This window comes from Monodon monoceros, unplaced genomic scaffold, assembly GCF_005190385.1.
Source record: "Monodon monoceros isolate NGI ecotype Baffin Bay Population unplaced genomic scaffold, NGI_Narwhal_1 Super_Scaffold_17, whole genome shotgun sequence".
In the NCBI taxonomy this organism is placed as follows: domain Eukaryota; kingdom Metazoa; phylum Chordata; class Mammalia; order Artiodactyla; family Monodontidae; genus Monodon; species Monodon monoceros.
Window position 1 is genome coordinate 24,573,141 of NW_021703773.1, and position 16,928 is coordinate 24,590,068.

At 52.9% G+C, this 16,928-nt stretch overlaps 1 protein-coding gene across 13 annotated transcripts in view; it reads left to right on the plus strand.

Annotated features, from left to right (window-relative positions):
- The window catches only part of ARHGEF10 (Rho guanine nucleotide exchange factor 10), an 88,568-nt gene extending 80,701 nt beyond the window's left edge, over positions 1 to 7,867 (plus strand). For 12 of the 13 annotated variants that reach the window (XM_029226418.1, XM_029226420.1, XM_029226413.1 and 9 more), the window contains 2 exons: positions 3,604 to 3,726; positions 6,153 to 6,664. In XM_029226418.1, coding sequence (XP_029082251.1) covers positions 3,604 to 3,726; positions 6,153 to 6,664 — 635 coding nt within the window. Of the gene's footprint in view, positions 1 to 3,603; positions 3,727 to 6,152 lie in introns of all 13 variants that reach the window. The other variant, XM_029226408.1, reaches the window with a different exon arrangement.
- The last annotated feature ends 9,061 nt before the right edge of the window (positions 7,868 to 16,928 follow it).

The following is a 16,928-nucleotide window of genomic DNA, read 5'->3' on the forward strand; positions in this document are numbered from 1 at the left end:
GTTGATCCCGCGCTAACCAGCGGCTCCTTAACCAGCAGTTGATCCCGTGCTAACCAGCAGCTACTCAACCAGCAGTTGGTCCTGCTCTAACCAGCAGCTCCTGTACCAGCAGTTGATCCCGAGCTAACTAGCAGCTTCCTTAACCAGCAGTTGATCCTGCGCTAACCAGCGGCTCTTTAACCAGCAGTTAATCCTGCGCTAACCTGCCCGCCTCCCTGGTCTCTGTCCCGGGTGGGAGCCAGGAGTGGGTTCCAGTCATAGCCTTTCCAAGCACACTTGGAAGGCTGGCTGCTTCTCCTATTCTCTCCTTTGTGTGTTTCTTGTGAGCATTTGAATAAACCTGGCCGGCCTCTCCTGTGCTCCTGTGTCCCCGTGTGAGAGGACAGCAGGGTCCCCAGAGAGCGTGCATCACACAGCGGCTAGCTCCCCCGCCCCTTCGTGTTGATAACTCACTTCCGCCCCATGCCAACTGCAGCCTTTGTCGGCATCTCTGCCCCGCCCCTCCCGCCCCACCTCCCCCTTAGATGCTGAGTGGGTGGCCCCTCTGCCCGCAGCTTGGCCAGCTCAGAAGGCCACAGCTGGTGCTTCCACAAGGAGTAGCCTGGACGCCACTCAGCAGCTCTGTCTGCAGACCCTCCGGAATGGGAAAATCTCCACGTTCCCTAATTACCATTCAGTTAAACTTTCATATGTGAAATTAAAGATGAATCCTAGACTACTTTGAAAATGGAACAAACCATCATGCGCTGGAACTGAAGGCTTTCAAACCAGTTAGAAAGAAAAACATCCCAGTTTTCCCTGCTTTCGCGTTTGTTATGATGAAGTGAAGGTTTGTGGGTGTCCTCCCAGGAGCACCACCCAGAAGCCCCGGCGTTGTTTCCGTTGGTCTTTCCCACCGACCCTGTAGTTTTTCCCCTTCTCGTCATGTTCCGTAACCTTTCCCCACACGGTGACTTTTCCCCATCCCGATGCCACACAGTGCACCTTCTGTACCTTTGAATTGTTTTGTCCTTTCTCTTTAGAAAGATCCACTTCTGGAGAGAGGAGTTTCTTTACAGAGACTAGAGAGTTTCCCAGATTTTCACTGCATATAACGTAACACAGATGTAAAAGCTGGAGACAGGATGAAAAGTCAGATGTTCCTAATATGCTATTTACAGGCAAAGAGGCGGGAAAATTCCTAAGGGGGATAAAAGGTCACTTTCAAAATGCATTTATGAATGAAAATAAGTAGTAAACTTTTATCCTTTGTAACATCTTCTTAAAAACATCTTCTTAATGTTTTTATTAGTGGTTGGAAATATTTCACATCATATTTTACGAGGATCTGTTAATCCTCACTGTGGAGGTGGGCTGTTTGAAATTCCCTTTTCCTCATTAGTTTTCTTTAAAGCCAAGTGGTAGATTAAAAGTATTTCAGATGCTTCTTTAATAGTCCTAGGCCGATATTTTAAAAATGATATATTCTCTGTGAAAGAAAATTTAACTCACAAATTCCTTTTTTGGAGAAGAATGAAAGGAAACTCAGCTTCCCAGACCAAAATATTTCAGGATGATCAAATAAATCACAAAACAGTTTATTCATACAAACAGTTTTCGCTTATATGCAGGACTTGGCTACCAAAATGAGGGTGTGGGTGGACTTAAATGATATAAAAACCCACAGCCAACCTCGGAACCGAGCCCTGAGACCACGTCATGAGAGTCTGCTTGTTTTTATTGTTGCCAATACTTTCGTGTGTTAAAAAGGAAATTTATTCACATCTAGGACCACAGGGCTATACCACTGCCCCAGTTTCTGTATTCCTTCCAGGAGGGTGGCTTCAGAAAGTGGCTGCAAAAGGGAAATAATAGCTCTGTCCCCCGTCCATCCCGTTGTCATGACATTCTCCACGTTGGTGTTGAGAAGTAAGATATCCAGATGGAATGTAACCTGCTGCCCCTGTGCACCAGGGCAGTGGCGGAGGCCGTACGTCACTGGAACAAAACAAAACACAGAGCAGTGAGCCAGTCCCAAAAGTCGCCTCCACCAGCTGCTTCCACCAAAGGTTCCCGGAGGGTTGGAGAGGAGGGTCTCTGCTTTGCGGGTTTGCTTTCTGTCTCGACCGTAGCTGTGGGGAATCTTTAGGTCACGTGGCATCAAGTGAGGCTTCTGCTCTGGAAGGCACACCCGTGTGTCCTGGGACGTTCCCTGGTCCCTGGAGCTCCTCTCCGAAGGGCTGCCCCACGGTGGGACCACCTGCCCCTGGATAGCAATCGTTGTGAGCTGTGCCCAGAGCCCTGTTTCTGAATGGCTTCTGCAGTTCTCCCTGGCGTTTGGAAATGGCAGCTCCCGGCCCAGGTGTAGACAGACACGCAGGTCCTAGGCGTCTCTAAAGCCCCAGCTGCTCCCACGGGCACGCATTTGGATTCCTGGGAACTTAATACATTAGCTTTTCTTCAAAAAATATGCCTGTATTTAGAGATAAAACCAGATCTTTAGTTTTTGTAGCTGTTGTCTTGGTTTGGTTTCAGTGTTTCGTTGCCTAAATAATCATAAAATAACTTCAGTGGACATGGTGACCTGCCTTTGGCTTTGGTGTTTAGACCATTTGTTTTCATGCTTTTTATCTAAGATGAACTTAGGTCAAACGCAGAGATACTGAAAATGACTCATTTCCAGAGAGCAGAAGAATCCAGCTGTTTTGAAGCGCCCTCCATTCCTTCCTGGGAGCAGCCGCATAACCCTTCTCTGCTCTCGAGCTTCAGTGCTGAGCAGAGATGCCAGGAGGGGCTTAAAGCCCCTGTCGAAGGTGGTGGTGCTGTGGGCAGGGTCAGGGCAGAGGTGGGATGCTCGGGGCCCAGACTCTCCCTGAGACGAGAGTCATGGGGAGACACGCACCTTTCCCTCCACTTCCTAATGTTGTCAGGCTGACCCACCTCTCTGGGCCGTAGAGCCTCGACTGCAAAACAAAACAAAACAAGGCAGAGCGAACAGCCAGAAGCTCCAAAGCCCTTGGACTCCAGCGTTTGGTGTCCGTGTCTCCCGGACTTTCCCACCGAGGCCATGAGTGGTCTCCTTCAGACGGAACCTTTGGGTGGTTGCTTGCGTCTCTCCCCTGTGATGCTGAGCGCGGGCTGCACTGGGAGCCCGTCCTACCTGCGAGGTCCCCTCTTACCTGCCTAGGTGGGCTCTTGCGCACACGGGGCTGCCGTCTGACGTGCGTGTGTGTGCTTGTGTGCGCGTGTGTGTACGTGTGTGTGTGCAGCTCTGCCTGGAAGTGGATGATTTACATGGACGGTTCAGGACGGGGGTGTGTGATCGGCTCTGGAAGGGCCGCACCAGCAGTGCTGAGAGCACCGTGCACGTGTCCTGAGGCCGTGGCCGTGCTCTGCCGGGGTGCATCCAGGACGCCCCCCAGATCTCTCTCTTGCTCGTCCGGCTGAAGGAGTCGCGGTGTGTGGCTAGGGCTCCGATGACACCCGCTGGCCGGGAGGGCTCGGGGCTGCCCGGGGAGCATTCTGGAGGGTCTGTAGGGTTTCTGGGCTGTTCCCAGGGCCCCTGCCCCAGTGTGTGGGCTGCAGAGGCCAGACGGCGGGGCACAAGTCTCTCCTGTCCCCCAGGACACCAGCGGCTGTCTGTGACCAGCCTGCTCGTCTGCCACGGCTTGCTGATGGTCGGCACCAGCCTGGGCGTCGTGGTGGCCCTGCCCGTCCCTCGTCTGCAGGGGATCCCCAAGGTGACCGGTGAGTACACCCCCCGAGTGCCTGCGTCTCCCAGGCCTCTGTCCTGTACTGTACTCTCGTCAAGCCCATGGGTCTGTGGTCAGCTGTGTCTTTGCTTAAACAGTGTAAATTACTTAGGTGGCTTTCTCTCTCCCTTCGTCCCTTCCTTTTTTCCTTCCTTTCTTTCCTACTATAAAGACTATGTCTATTAATTTGAATCATTAGGTTATACTTTTGTCTTCCTGTTTCTGACGTCAGTGGTCCAGGGAGACCCTTATCCCCAAGACGTGTTTTCACGTTACCTTTTTTGCCGCCTGTTGGTTTTGATCATTCTATACAGTTTTGCCCAGTGAAAATGGATGCTTTTTAATGTTTTGCAAAGAAGGAGGCCCAGCATCTGAGAAAGCTCAGTTGTGCTGTTTTGCAGTGTTGCGGGGAGTTCAAATGGGCACAGCCTTTTTGGAAAGCACTTTGGTGTTTAGGACTTGAAGATGCTTTTGCGTCAGGAGTCAGGGTTTCCAATTCAGGAAATTCTGTCTCGTGAAGCAGCCAACTCTAGGAATAAACCATGATGCAGAAAGAACAGGAAATGGCCTAAACATCCAAAATTAGGAGTAGGGAGACGCCTAAGACAGTGGTCGCGTTGCCACTTTAGAACGTAACACAGCCAGGGAAAATGATGTTTGCAGAGAGCTTGGAATGATACAGAGAAATGTTAATTCTGTAAGTTAAGGAAAACCAAGATCTTAAAATTTGATGTCGATTATGTAATAACTGTCAGAGAAAAAGATTTGTAGGAAACTCATTGAAACGTTTATAAAGATCTCTGTCTATAGTTTCTTCCTACTGTCAACGCTGGAGTATTTCACTCTGACCACAGGCAGCCCTTCCTTCCCTCAACAAGCGTTCACGGGTCTACTGCAAACAGGTCTGTGCTTTAGATAAATGCCTATTTTGCCGTGATCCACCTGTTAGGGTCATGGAATTCCAACTCGGTTTGTTCATTCCCTAACTGCTGTCTTCGCTGCGACCCGCCTGTGATACACACAGAAGCTGTACGTGATGACTACGGGCATTTTGAGTGGTAAAGGCTCAGGAGTCAGAAGCTCTTCCCGTCCCAGCTGGGGACGCTTCTCCCCGACAACCAAACGTAGCCGTTCTCCTGCTGGGTCTCACGTCACAGTTCCATTGTTTTTTCTCCATAGTTTTGCCAACTTATACCTTTTTTAAAAAAAAGAAGTCTTTAATTGTGCCATTTTCACATTTTCTATCATTGTCTCGTAGCGTATGTATTCCTCTCCGACTGCTTTCTTTCCACGTTATTTCTGAGGCGCATCCTTGTTGGTCACGTGACTGTAGCTCACGCGTGTCACTGCTCTGGAGCGTGGCTTTGTTCCCCATGTGACGTACAGTGGGTATTTAGTTGTTTCCTGTTCTGTGTGTTACGTGCTATGCCTTTGTGGGGGTTCCTCTGGCCACCCCTTCTCATAGGGACTCGGGTTCCTCTGGCTGTGTGTCCTACACAGGTGTGTAGGAAACACTCACATTCAGGTTCACCCGGTGATGCTGGGATGTTCCCCTGGGCTGTCGCGTCAGATCTCACCTCCATGCCCGGTGTCTGGGCGTCCCCATCCCTTCACCCTCCCCCAGTACCCGCTGTTGGTGGAGTTCTTGACTTGTCCTTCAGCTCATGGAGGAAGTCACCTCGCCCAGCTGAGGAATCCTGTAACGTCCTCTGCTTCGGCCAGAGTGGGAGGGAGGTGCTAGGGCCCTGTTTCAACCTCAAAGCATTTGGTGAAAAGGGCATCTACCCCCCATTTCTGTCACCTCACCTGCGAGGCGCTTAAAAATGGACATCCCGTTTCCGCCTGGCCCTTGGAGTCCCGGTGTTATGGGGGAGTCTGCATTTCATAAAAAAGGCCTACAGGGAGTTTCTGGTGCTTCTTTTAAAATTCAATTCACATCACCCTTGAACTGAAGAGCCCCCATTTTAATCGATACCATAGGACTAACTTATTCTAAACCACAGAATCTTTTTAAAGTGAAAAATGGCAGGAAACTACTTAGAGTTTAGGCATCTTATTCCTAACATTGACATGTTTCAGGCATTTAAGTTTTTAAAACCAAGATTTAGGGAAACTTTTCCTAAATATATTATCTTAGAGCAGGCGAGAAGGCATTTATACAGAGAACAGGAAAATAGATACTTTATCACTTTAAAAGTACCACGCAAGTACCAGAACTGAGATACTGCTGACGAAAACCACGGTTGTATTTTAGACCATGGTTTTGAGAGCATTCTTGGACTTCACTAGAGATCCACGAGAATGTGGTCTGGAAGCTGTTTTCGCTCTGAGCTGTCGAGTACAGGGTTTTGCCGTGTGGACGGGGGGTGCCCGGGGCCCTGCCCGGCATGCGGAGCCCTGCTGAGCGCTGTGCCCTTTCAGGTCGAGGCCTGGTCTCCTACCATGCTCACAACGGGCCCGTCAAGTTCCTGGTCGTGGCCACAGCCGCCTCCAAGGCGGACAGAGACAAGCCCAGGGACAGCCCGCCCCCCGGTGCCGACCCGCAGGATGAAGACCAGAGGGACACGCTCCCCGGTGAGGGGCCCGGGCCCTGCCCGAGCCGCAGCGGTCCCGACGCCGTCTGGCTGGGGGCTTCGCTGGGCTCCCTCGCCCCGGCCAGTGACGTCTCCTCCACGTCTGGGTCCCCAACGCCTTCCCAGGGCTCGGGCTCCCTGGGGCCCCGCTCAGAGGAGAGCTTCGTCCAGGACCCCCCGCGGCTCCCCTGCAGCTCCCCCGGCCGAGGGCGGCGGGCCAGGAAGGCCAAGGCCAGCTCCGTGCTGGTGGCCTGTGGGGGACAGGGCCACCGGCGGGTGAGCAGGAAGGCCAGGCAGCAGCGGCCGGAGGAGTTGGCCTCGTCCGTCATGGTCTGGCAGATCCCCCTGCTGAATGTGTGAGCCAGGGTCGAGATTCGGGGGTGGCCTTTCAGCCAAGTCACACACCCCGAGCGGTCCCGCCGCATCTGCACTGGCTGGGTGTGAATCGCCAGCCGTCTCGGGGCCGAAAAGTGCAATATCGTCACGGGGGCATCTCCGGCAGCCCCTCCCTCCACCCCAGGCAGGGGAGCCCCGTGTGAACGCGCATGAGGAAGGGGGTGGACGCCGTGTTTGAGTGGGTGGGGGTCCCGGGAGGATGCTCCCCCTCTGACCCCCGTGGTCCTTAATAAACACGGGACGCTGCAGACCTGTTCTCGTAGCCTGTCACCTAGAGAACTCGCAGACTCAGAACTCACGGGGAAATACAGCGTATTCACTGGTGGAGGGGTTTATTAACAATTCTTAAAGTAATTGTCCTTGATTCAGATTCACTACTTTTATTTATATTGTATATCTTTTAACTCCAGAATAGAATTTGTAACAATGAAGAAAGCCACGTAACACATACCAGGCCGGGTGGCGTTACGTGCTATCTGAGTTGAACTGAGTTTTCCAAAGCGGTATAATGCGTGTACTGTATATTTTTAACAAAGTAGTATTTTTATATCGCATTTTTCTATTAAAAAAAATTAACAAAGTTTTAGTCACTATGTTATCTGTAACGTTTCACAAATAACGTTTGCTTTGAACCAAAATCCTCAATGCCTGTCAACATTTAGACTCAAGCGTCAATGCCAAAATACCCACGTTGGAGATGTGTGTGTTTTAGTGTCTCAGGAGACGTAGAAGGTGTCTTGGTCCATCCTTTCCTGCTGTGTTTGCATCTGTCGACCAGGAGCGCTTCTAGCTTTGAATGCATGTCCTGAAGGATGCACGGTGCTGGTCAGGGCGGGCGCCGGTGCTGGCGGCGGACACAGGACACAGGAAAGGTGGCCCTTGGTCGGCAGACTGGCACTTAGGGCCCCTTCTGCGGGCGTCGTGCACGAGTGGTCCGTGAGTTCGCTGTGCTCCACGTGTAGTTATCTATCAATGTTCTACTTACTGGATGGTTAAGAAAAATAATGCAAGTCCACCCGAGATTAACGTCTCAGCACTTTACAGGTGACTAAAAATGCTAATTTTATGACTTTGCCAAATATTTTCCAAGGTGCGTGTGTGCCCCCATGTGAAAGAAATATCTCCCCCAGCCTTCCTTAAACTATTAGCTGTTATCTTATTTCACGAATAAAGTCTTTTTATTTAAAAATACAATATCGTGAGTTGCTTTTTTTCCTGTGAAACGGAAAGGGGCAGTTAGGTTCGAGGGACGGTCAGGGGGTCCTTTCCAATGTGGCATCCCCACGTGCTGGTTTGGGAGTTTACGTGTGGATTCCAGAGACGGGCACAATGTACGTGTCAAAGAGCGCTTTGAATCCCAAGTCGGTGCTGAGAAACTCTCTAGAGGCGCGTGTACTTGCCAGTTTTTATTTTGAGTGACACCATGAGTTGAATTAGTTTAATATAAAATATAAAGAGGAGTGTCTAAAGTCAGCTCCATACTGTTTGCACTGATTAAAAATATACAGTTTCTCCGTGTTTTCAGTGTCCACATAAAACAGAAGTACTTGGATATGCCTTTTACTCAGACCTTGATGCTCAAAGACTGTTTGGTCTTCATCAGTACCTCAAAAAACTCAACTGCCACATTTCCTTATGGGATAAATAAGTAAACAATAAAAATGGTGCTAGCCGAGGTTTCCACTTACATTGTAATATTGGTGACGTATTCAGGAAAGCCTTGCTGTCACTCACGCCCATCTGTCACTTCACCAGGTTTTACTTTCCAGCTGTGTGGTGAAGCTTTCAATATCACTTTATTCTATTCCCATCTTTTAATTAAAATGTGAGTAGTCACTCCGGGGCCCGGCCCTGCCGAGAGGCCCTGGTTCCAGCGCGGGGGAGGGACGCGGTGCCTTTTGAACCTGCAGTGCTCACAGCAGGAGTCCGGACCCTGGAGCCCGGAGAGGTTTCCTTCCAGACCGTCTCTTTCCGGTGACCGGACTCCGGGCCTGAACAGAGTTCATGCTGGTCTGGAGGACTCCCTGAATTAGTACGTGCAACTGCTTCTCTCTCCGACAAGCTGCAGGAAATGGGATTCTTTGCAAGTGGAATCATCTGATTTGATTCTCTAAATCACGTCCCAAAGTATCTTTTTCTGTAAATATTTTCATATATTGAATTTGATAAAAATGTTTTAGATCCTGAGGACAGAGGGATAATTTATAGCCACAGTTTTCTCACCTGTCAAATGGACATAATTTAAGCCCTAGCGACTGCACATTTTTTTGTTGGCTTTTAGATTTATACATGCGTGAAAGCATTTCATAAAACTGGGTATTTTTCAGGCATAAAGCTTTCAAAGTAGCGGGAGCTCTGCATTGACGTAGAACCGCCATCAGATGCCAAGTCACGGCTCCTGAGGGAAGCAGTGTGTGGAGATTGCAGCCACTTCACTTACTTGCTTTAAAAAAAAAACTGAGTGAGGGCTTCCCTGGTGGCGCAGTGGTTGAGAGTCCGCCTGCCGATGCAGGGGACGTGGGTTCGTGCCCCGGTCCAGGAAGATCCCACATGCCGCGGAGCGGCTGGGCCCGTGAGCCATGGCCGCTGAGCCTGCGCGTCCGGAGCCTGTGCTCCACAACGGGAGAGGCCATGACAGTGAGAGGCCCGCGTACGGCAAAAAAACCCCAAAAAAACCTGAGTGAATGTGGAAGAAAAACTGAGTAGATGATTGCGTGGTACTCTTCTGGAAGTTTCCTTACCCGTGTGTCAGTTCTATCCGGGCCCAGGGCGTTTCCTGCTCCCTGGGAAACCTCTTCTCCCTTCATCCCCTCCGCCACCCTGCGGGCGGGCGCACACACCCCTGCGGCCCCCGCCCAAGGCCCCAGCGGTGCAGTGCGTTTGTTGGGCTGGCAGGGCCGCCCTCAGAGTCTGAAAGAATTAACCCCTGCAAAGCGTGTTAGTGAGTTCTTTGCTGCCTGACAGCTTCTGGGGGTTGAAGGCACATTTCTGCAGCATCTTAATGGGGGAAATGCCATCCTGGTCCTTCCAGGTGGATTCCTGGTGCCTCCTTCGCCTTCCGGGCCCGTATCTGGCGACACTTCTGCCTGGTTCTGGTAAGAACAGGCCGAGTCCTGGTTCCGAGGTAGACAGGGGCCAAGTCAGGGCAGAAACTTCCGTGTTGTCATGTGTAAATGGAAGGCTGTGACCCTGGAGCTTCGCCTGTCCCCCGGGCCCCCCTGCAGTGTGGGGCCCAGGGCAGCTCATTGCAGCCTCGCAGACACGGGGCCGGGACCGCTGTGCTCACATCCCCCTGCAGATGGACACTGGCTTGGAGAAGGGCCAGCGGGCTGGGCTGGGCAGCGGGGAGGCCGGTTGGTGGGTGCACTGAGGCTGCAGGAGATGCCAGCAGAGGGGCTGGAGTAGGCCCGCGTCCTTCCCCGAAGTTACCAGATCTTGGATGACAGGGCTGGACTCACAGAGGAGGAAGGAGGGAGACAAGGGCTGGAGCCTCTACTGGGAGGCTGGGGCGTGGCCAGGACTGTGTGACGGGCTGCCTGGAGCCCAGCCAGGGCACGGAGCAGGGAGACCAAGGGCTGGGAGCACAGACCTCAGAAAAGCCGCCCACGGAAATCGGGGATCCAGGAGCTCTTCCCTCAGTGTTTCCTGCCACTTGCTGCGATAATCGAGCACCTGTTAGCGCGGCTTCCCTCCTGGAAATTCTGAACCCGGTTGCGTCCACCTGCATGCAGAGGGTCTTGGTAAGTCGGGGTCACGTAGACCACCTTGTCTGGCGTGTACAGCCAAGGACGTAGGGCTGCCTTCTAGGGGATGACCTTCCTGAGTGTGCAGGATGCTGTTTGCTGCCTGACGGCAAAGCCAGGGTGTGTGTGGAGCACAGGCAGCAGGCTGGGGGCAGCAAAACCGAGGCCTAGGCGGTGGGGGCCTGCCCAGAGCCAGTGGAGCACCGGGAAGGGATGCTGCAAGACTCTGAGAAGCAGCCAGGAAGGCTTCTTCCCCGGCGTCCGCAGGAGAGTTGTCAGGGCCGGACACCTGCGCCAGGCGAGGAAGGGGACAGCGCGTGTGATGGTCCAGTCTGTAAGTAATGGGGGAGTTACCTTTATCTTCTTCTGCTCATCAGAAATAATTGCTTCTTTTCTTTTTTGGTGCTAGCGTATGGGATTCCTGTTCTGTCTTCAGTTCAGTGGTTCTCAATAGGGGTGAACTGGCCCCGGGGGCCATGGGGCAGTGTCTGGTCACCACCTGTGCGGGCGTGAGTGCCACAGGCACCCAGAGCATAGCAGCCAGGGATGCTGCCAGACACCCCGCAGGGCACAGGACACCCCAAACGTCCCCGGGGCTGAGGTCAGGTCCCGGAGGTTCCTTCTTGTTTCCTTCCAGCCCATTGCAGACATCACACAGTGTGGTGTCTTTTGTGATGTGAACATACAGTATTCCCGTCCTGTTCCCAGATGTCCCCGACTTCTCACTGGTCTGTCTCATTTTAGCACATTATTGTAATTTGAGTATAAAAATACCTTGTTTAGGTCCTGAAACAGAACTTTTCCTGCAGACTAACAGGTGTGAACAGGGGCAAACAGCCCACATTCAAACACCCTTACTTAAATTGGTCTTTAAGCAAGATTCACTGTAGTGGCTAGTCTAGAGCCTGAAGAAGACACGGATTCATACTTGGCCAAGAGAGAGAAAGAGAAACCCGTGCTGGCAGGAGACACCTTAATATACGATATTTTAAGCAAGTTCAGCGTACGCGTATCCAGATGTACGCAAGCGACGGATGTGAGCTCTGGCTTCCCACATACACTCACGATAGACGCGCTGTTGAATTCCTCAAGCACAGAATGTGTGTAGACGAGGATCCTCCGCCTAGACTTCGTGTCTCCCCAGGGTCCACGGTTGACATCAGGGGCTGTGAATTTCCAGAAAGAAGATGCTGACCGCCACCCTCTGTGCTGCATCCCTGCCCCGCGCCCCAGGAGAAAGGTCCATCCCTCTGTCCAAACTGATGATCAGGAAACTACGTGAAGCCACCTTCCTGGTGCGTGAAGTTTGTGTTGCGTCTGAATTCCATTTCAGTTAGTTTTCTAGAAACACAAACTGGGGTAAGAACACAGGCTTTACTGCTGTGTTTACCACACGTCCAGCCAGGGGCTCGTTACTTCTTAGAACCTCCGTCTTCTCATCTGTACACAGAGTTAGAAGAAGCTGCCTTACGGAGTTGGCAGGAGATTTAGATGAAACAACGGCTGGAGGGTCTTCATTCAGTGCCTGGCGTACGGTTGGTATCAATACGTAGCAGCTGTTTCTCTTCGTTTTGTTCTCCTCTGGACCTGCAGTCCTGTAATTCACGATTATTCTCATGAGCCCATCAGTTTCTCCTCTATTTAGATGTTTTCACCCTTTCAACACATACGTGGTGTTTGTGTGCAGTGGACCAGGCCCTGTGCTGGGTGTTCAGGGCAGGTGGGCCTCTCCCCGACCTGGCTGACGTGCTGTCCCCACTGGGCTGTTCACTTCACTTCTTGAACAAGCCCCATCTCAGTAACTTGTCGTGCTGGATGAATGATGGCCCCAAAGGTGTCCACATTCTCGTCATCCACTACTGTGAATATGTTACCTTGTGTGGCAAAAGGTACTTTGCAACTGCAACTAATTACAGATCTTGGGATGAGAATTTGATCCTGGGCCATCTGGCTGTCCTGTGTCACCACAGGGGTCCTTAGAGGAGAGAGGTGGGAGGGTCGGGGCCAGAGAAGGAGACCTGATGACAGAACAGGTCAGAGAGAGCTTTGAAGGTGCTGCCTGCCAGCTTTGATACGGATGGAGGTGCTACAGGCCCTTCTAGATGCTGGAAAAGCAAGGACACGGATTCTCCCGAGACTCTCCAAGCAGAACTGGCCCTGCCGACATGTTGATTTCAGCCCGATGAGACCCGCGTTGGGTTTCTAACCTATAGAACTGTAAAGCATAGATTTATCTTGTTTTAAGCCACTGAATTCATGGCAGTTTGTCTGAGCAGCCACAGGGAACCATACAGTCCTGTAGACTAAAGAAAAAGTTCCGTTTCCATAGGAATAGACACCATGGAGGGGCAGTCAGCGGGGCCACACTGGGCCGGTCTCCGGGGAGTCTGGAGAAGCCCCCACCCCCATTTTGCACCGTTGCTGAGAACAGAAGCCCGCCAGTGTGGAGGGAGGCCTGTCACCAGGAAACGTTGTCCGAGGTGTCCTCCTTAGGCCCGGGTGGAAGAGTGAGGATGGGAGGCCGCTTTCACCTGTGGGTACAGCTGCACCTGGGGCGGCTCACTTGATCTCTGCTAACGTGGGCCGTGGGCCGGGGTCTTTCCAGGCTTGGGAAACGTTCCCTACCCTCCTGCCTTCTGCAGCGAGTGAGGGGGTGGGGGGCCCCAGGGCAGCAGGACACCCCGAGGGCATCCAGCCCCTCCCCCGGGCACACACAGCTCCCCTCGGCCCTGCCCATGTCCGGTGCCCGAGGACAAGGCCAGAACCCGGATGCAGGCTGAGGTCCCTGAGACGGGAGGTGTGATCAGGAAGCTCGCCCAGGTGCCCGAACCCCCAGCCCCTCAGCGCCGCAGCCCCACCCGCTGCGTTTCACCCGCAGGGAGATCCCGGAGGGCCGGTCAGATCCCAGTGAGTCCTTTGATGGACTCTCCAGTTCCTGGGGGGCCTAAGGGCAGGCTGGCTGCTGTCTTGGGCAGGGGGAGGCCTTGCTCGACAGCAGGACCGGAGGAGGGGTTCCTAGACGGGGCGTAAGGCAAGGCCTGCTGACTGGCCGCTGATTCGGGGACCGGTGACAGCCGAGGGGCTGGACGCTCAGCAGCGTTCCCGTGGGGCTTATTCTCCAAACAAACCTGTCGAAAATAAGCACATTTCCTGTTTCTTTCCAGTGATAAAAGCAAAACCACATACTTTCAGGAGGAGATAAGAAAAAGCACAGAGAACGAAATACTCAGGCAGAGATGGTCCTATATGGTGTACGACCTTCAGCTCTTCTCTAAGGCTGAGCTATGGCCTGTGTGTGTCCCCCAGTCCGTACCCCAGTGGGATGGTGTCAGGAGGGGGGCGCTCAGGAAGGTGGTGAAGTCATGAGGGGGGGCCCGTGATGGGATTTGTGTCCTTAGAGGAAGAGGACGACACCCGGAGTGTGCTGGCTGCTGCCGAGTGAGGACACAGGGAGAGGGTGCCGTCCAGACCTCCAGACCTCCAGGACCCTGGTCCTGGCCGCCAGGACCGTGAGAAAGGACGAAGAGAAACAGTTGTATTTCACCACAGCCCGAGCCGACAAAGACAGGGCGTGATGTAAATATGCAGATACAAACACGGTTTAAAAAGTGTTGTCCGGGCTTCCCTGGTGGCGCAGTGGTTGGGAGTCCGCCTGCCGATGCAGGGGACACGGGTTTGTGCCCCGGTCCGGGAGGATCCCACATGCCGCGGAGCGGCTGGGCCCGTGAGCCATGGCCGCTGAGCCTGCGCATCCGGAGCCTGTGCTCCGCAGCGGGAGAGGCCACAACAGTGAGAGGCCCGCGTGCCGCGCAAAAGGAAAAAAAAAAAAAATAAATAAGTGTTGTCCACGCAGCACCTGTGTGCTGGGAGCTGGGTTTGCAGAGGAGACCTTGGTGGGAGGACGGACCCGGAACCAGATAGCTTTGGGCCGGCGCACCAGCACAGCACTGAAGCTCTGAACAGAGGTGTGGGCACAGAGCGGGTGGGAAGCCCCCAGAAGCGGCTTCACTGAGGGGGCAGGCCTTGAGCAGAGCTGGGAGAAGGGTAGCTGAGCCCTGGGGTGGTGGTCCCGCTGGGAGAAGTGGTGACTGCAGAAGGGCCATGAGGCCTGGGAGATGCTCCCTGGGGGTGGAGGACGGGGGGTGGGGATGAGGGCGAGGCCGGCCCTTCTCCCCCCCCCCCCCCCCCCCGAGATTAATTCTCTTTTCTGTATTGAAAGTTCAGATAAACAAGGAGTTTATCTGATGGCTTCGAAAGCACCTGACAGGGCCTTGCTGGAAGCGTGCAGAGGCACGTACAGGATTACGGGGGGTTTCCAGGAAGAACAGGCCAGGCTGGGTGGCACTGTCACCTTCGGGGCGGCAGGAAAGGGTGGCCTTTATCTGTTTATCCAGGATGGTGAGCGGAGGAGCCGTCCTGCATCCCCTCCCACCAACCGAGTCCTCTGCCCTTGTAGCCTCAGACCTCGAGGCCACAGGACCCCCGGGGTAGGGGGGAGACACAGCAGGAGATGGGCTGGGGGCTCTGAGGTCTGAGGGGGCCCCAGCCCAGCCGGCCCTCCCTCCTTTCTGCCGCCTGGACCTTCTGCTGCAGAACAAACCGCTGGGTGGAGGTGGGGTGGCAGAGGGGAAGTGGCTGCTGGGACACACTCCTGGCGCCCGCAACTGTCCCCGGTTGGGGGGGGCCCATCCTTCCCCCGCAAAAACTGCCGGCCTGCTTCCCAGGAGGCTGAGAGCAGAAGCTGGGGGCCTGAGGGAAGCAGCAACTAATCCGTGTCCAGCACTCTTGTAAACACATCAAGGGCGTCCCCACCTCCTGGAAGAAGGCCTGGGGGTTTCAAAGAGAGAGGCCCTACAAGTTTGATGTTAGCGGTTTTTCAAAAGTGTTTTCCTGGCGCCCATTTGAATCCCAGATCAGCAGGAGAGAGAGGCCCGCCTGGCCGGCTGTTAGATTTCCATGTAGATTTATTGGAAGTAGTTTAGAGCCCATTTTCAAACATTTTAACCGCCAACCCCCAACTAATTTTTCACAGGTGCATTGCTTAATTCCACAATAAGACATTGTTTGGAAAGACAGGGAAATACCCACCCTGTGGGCTGTGGTCTTAGCAGGGGCGTGAAAGAGCGTCAGCTTCCCAGGGACAATTGCCCGCTCACCATCACCAGGCGTCCCTGGAGCTGGCCTGCTAAGGCAGCATGTGGCCCACTGCCCGTGTGCCGACCCCCTGCCAGGACGAAAACTGAAAGCAGCGTGTGGAAACGTGTACAGCAGTGGGACAGAATGATTGTGTGTCTAACTGAACACTAAGAACATGGCTTTGCATTTTGCATGTCATTTAAGACATTTTCTTTTTCTAGCAATTCATTTTTACCGTATTTTGGAAAGGTCAGTCTATAATAGATTGAAAACAGAAAAAAAATAACTGATTCATTACAACAGACAGTTTGAAAAGCAGTGCTTATGTAGAGAAGACACAAAACCTCTGTATTAGTTTCCCAAGGCTGCTGGAACAAAGCACCCCAAACAGGGGCTAAGACAACAGAAATGTATCCTCTCCCAGCCTGGGGCAGAAGTCTGAGGTCAAGGTGTCACAGGGCTATGTTCCCTCTGAAGGTCCAGGGGAGGGTCCTGTCTGCCTCTTCCAGGGGCTGGCGTTCGCTGGCATCCTTGGTGTCCCTGATCCCTTGGTTGTGGCCACACCACTCAGATCTGTCTTAGGCTTCACATGGCTTCCCTCTGCGTGTGTCTGTTGTGTGCCTGAATCTCCTCTTTTTATAAGAACACTGGTCCTATTGAATCAGGACCCACCGTAAGGACCTCATTTTAACTTGGCTCCCTTCAGAAAGTCTCCATCTGCAAATAAGGTCACGTTCTGAGGTCCTGGGGGTTAGGACTCCAACATTATTTTTTTGGGGGGAGAGGGACACAGTTCACCTGTAAGAACCTTTAAATTGGGGTTAACCAGAATGTACTATCAGTTAGCGGTGCTTATTTAGTTTATACTTTGAAGGATTTACTAGTTAGGCCTTTACTATGTAAAGATGACTTGAAAAATTAAAACTGTTCTGCAGTCACTGTATTATCAGCGGGGCGCTCAGTAACAAGTGCATACCTTCTGATTTGGATTTCTGTCCTGTGTAACCTTGCAGGTCATCAAAGCCATCACTCATATCCCTTACTAGCTGACAACAATGTGATTGAGAACAGAATTATTTGACGACAAGACCTACCCAGGTTCTGGGGACCCCCTTTCTGGCATAACAGCAATGGCCCGAGTCCTGGGGTCCTCCAGCCCCACCGGCATGAGCACCAGGTTTGCAGGCTGTGCTGGCCCCTTGGCCGGAGCATCTTTTGTCCCACTCTGTCTCCTACTAGAGTTACGGGCAAGCATCATGACATTCCTGTGTGGAAACTTCCTCCAGGCTCCCTGTCTGAAGTAGGAGTCTCGAACCGAATGACATCTAGGGCAAGACTCCTCTCAAGAC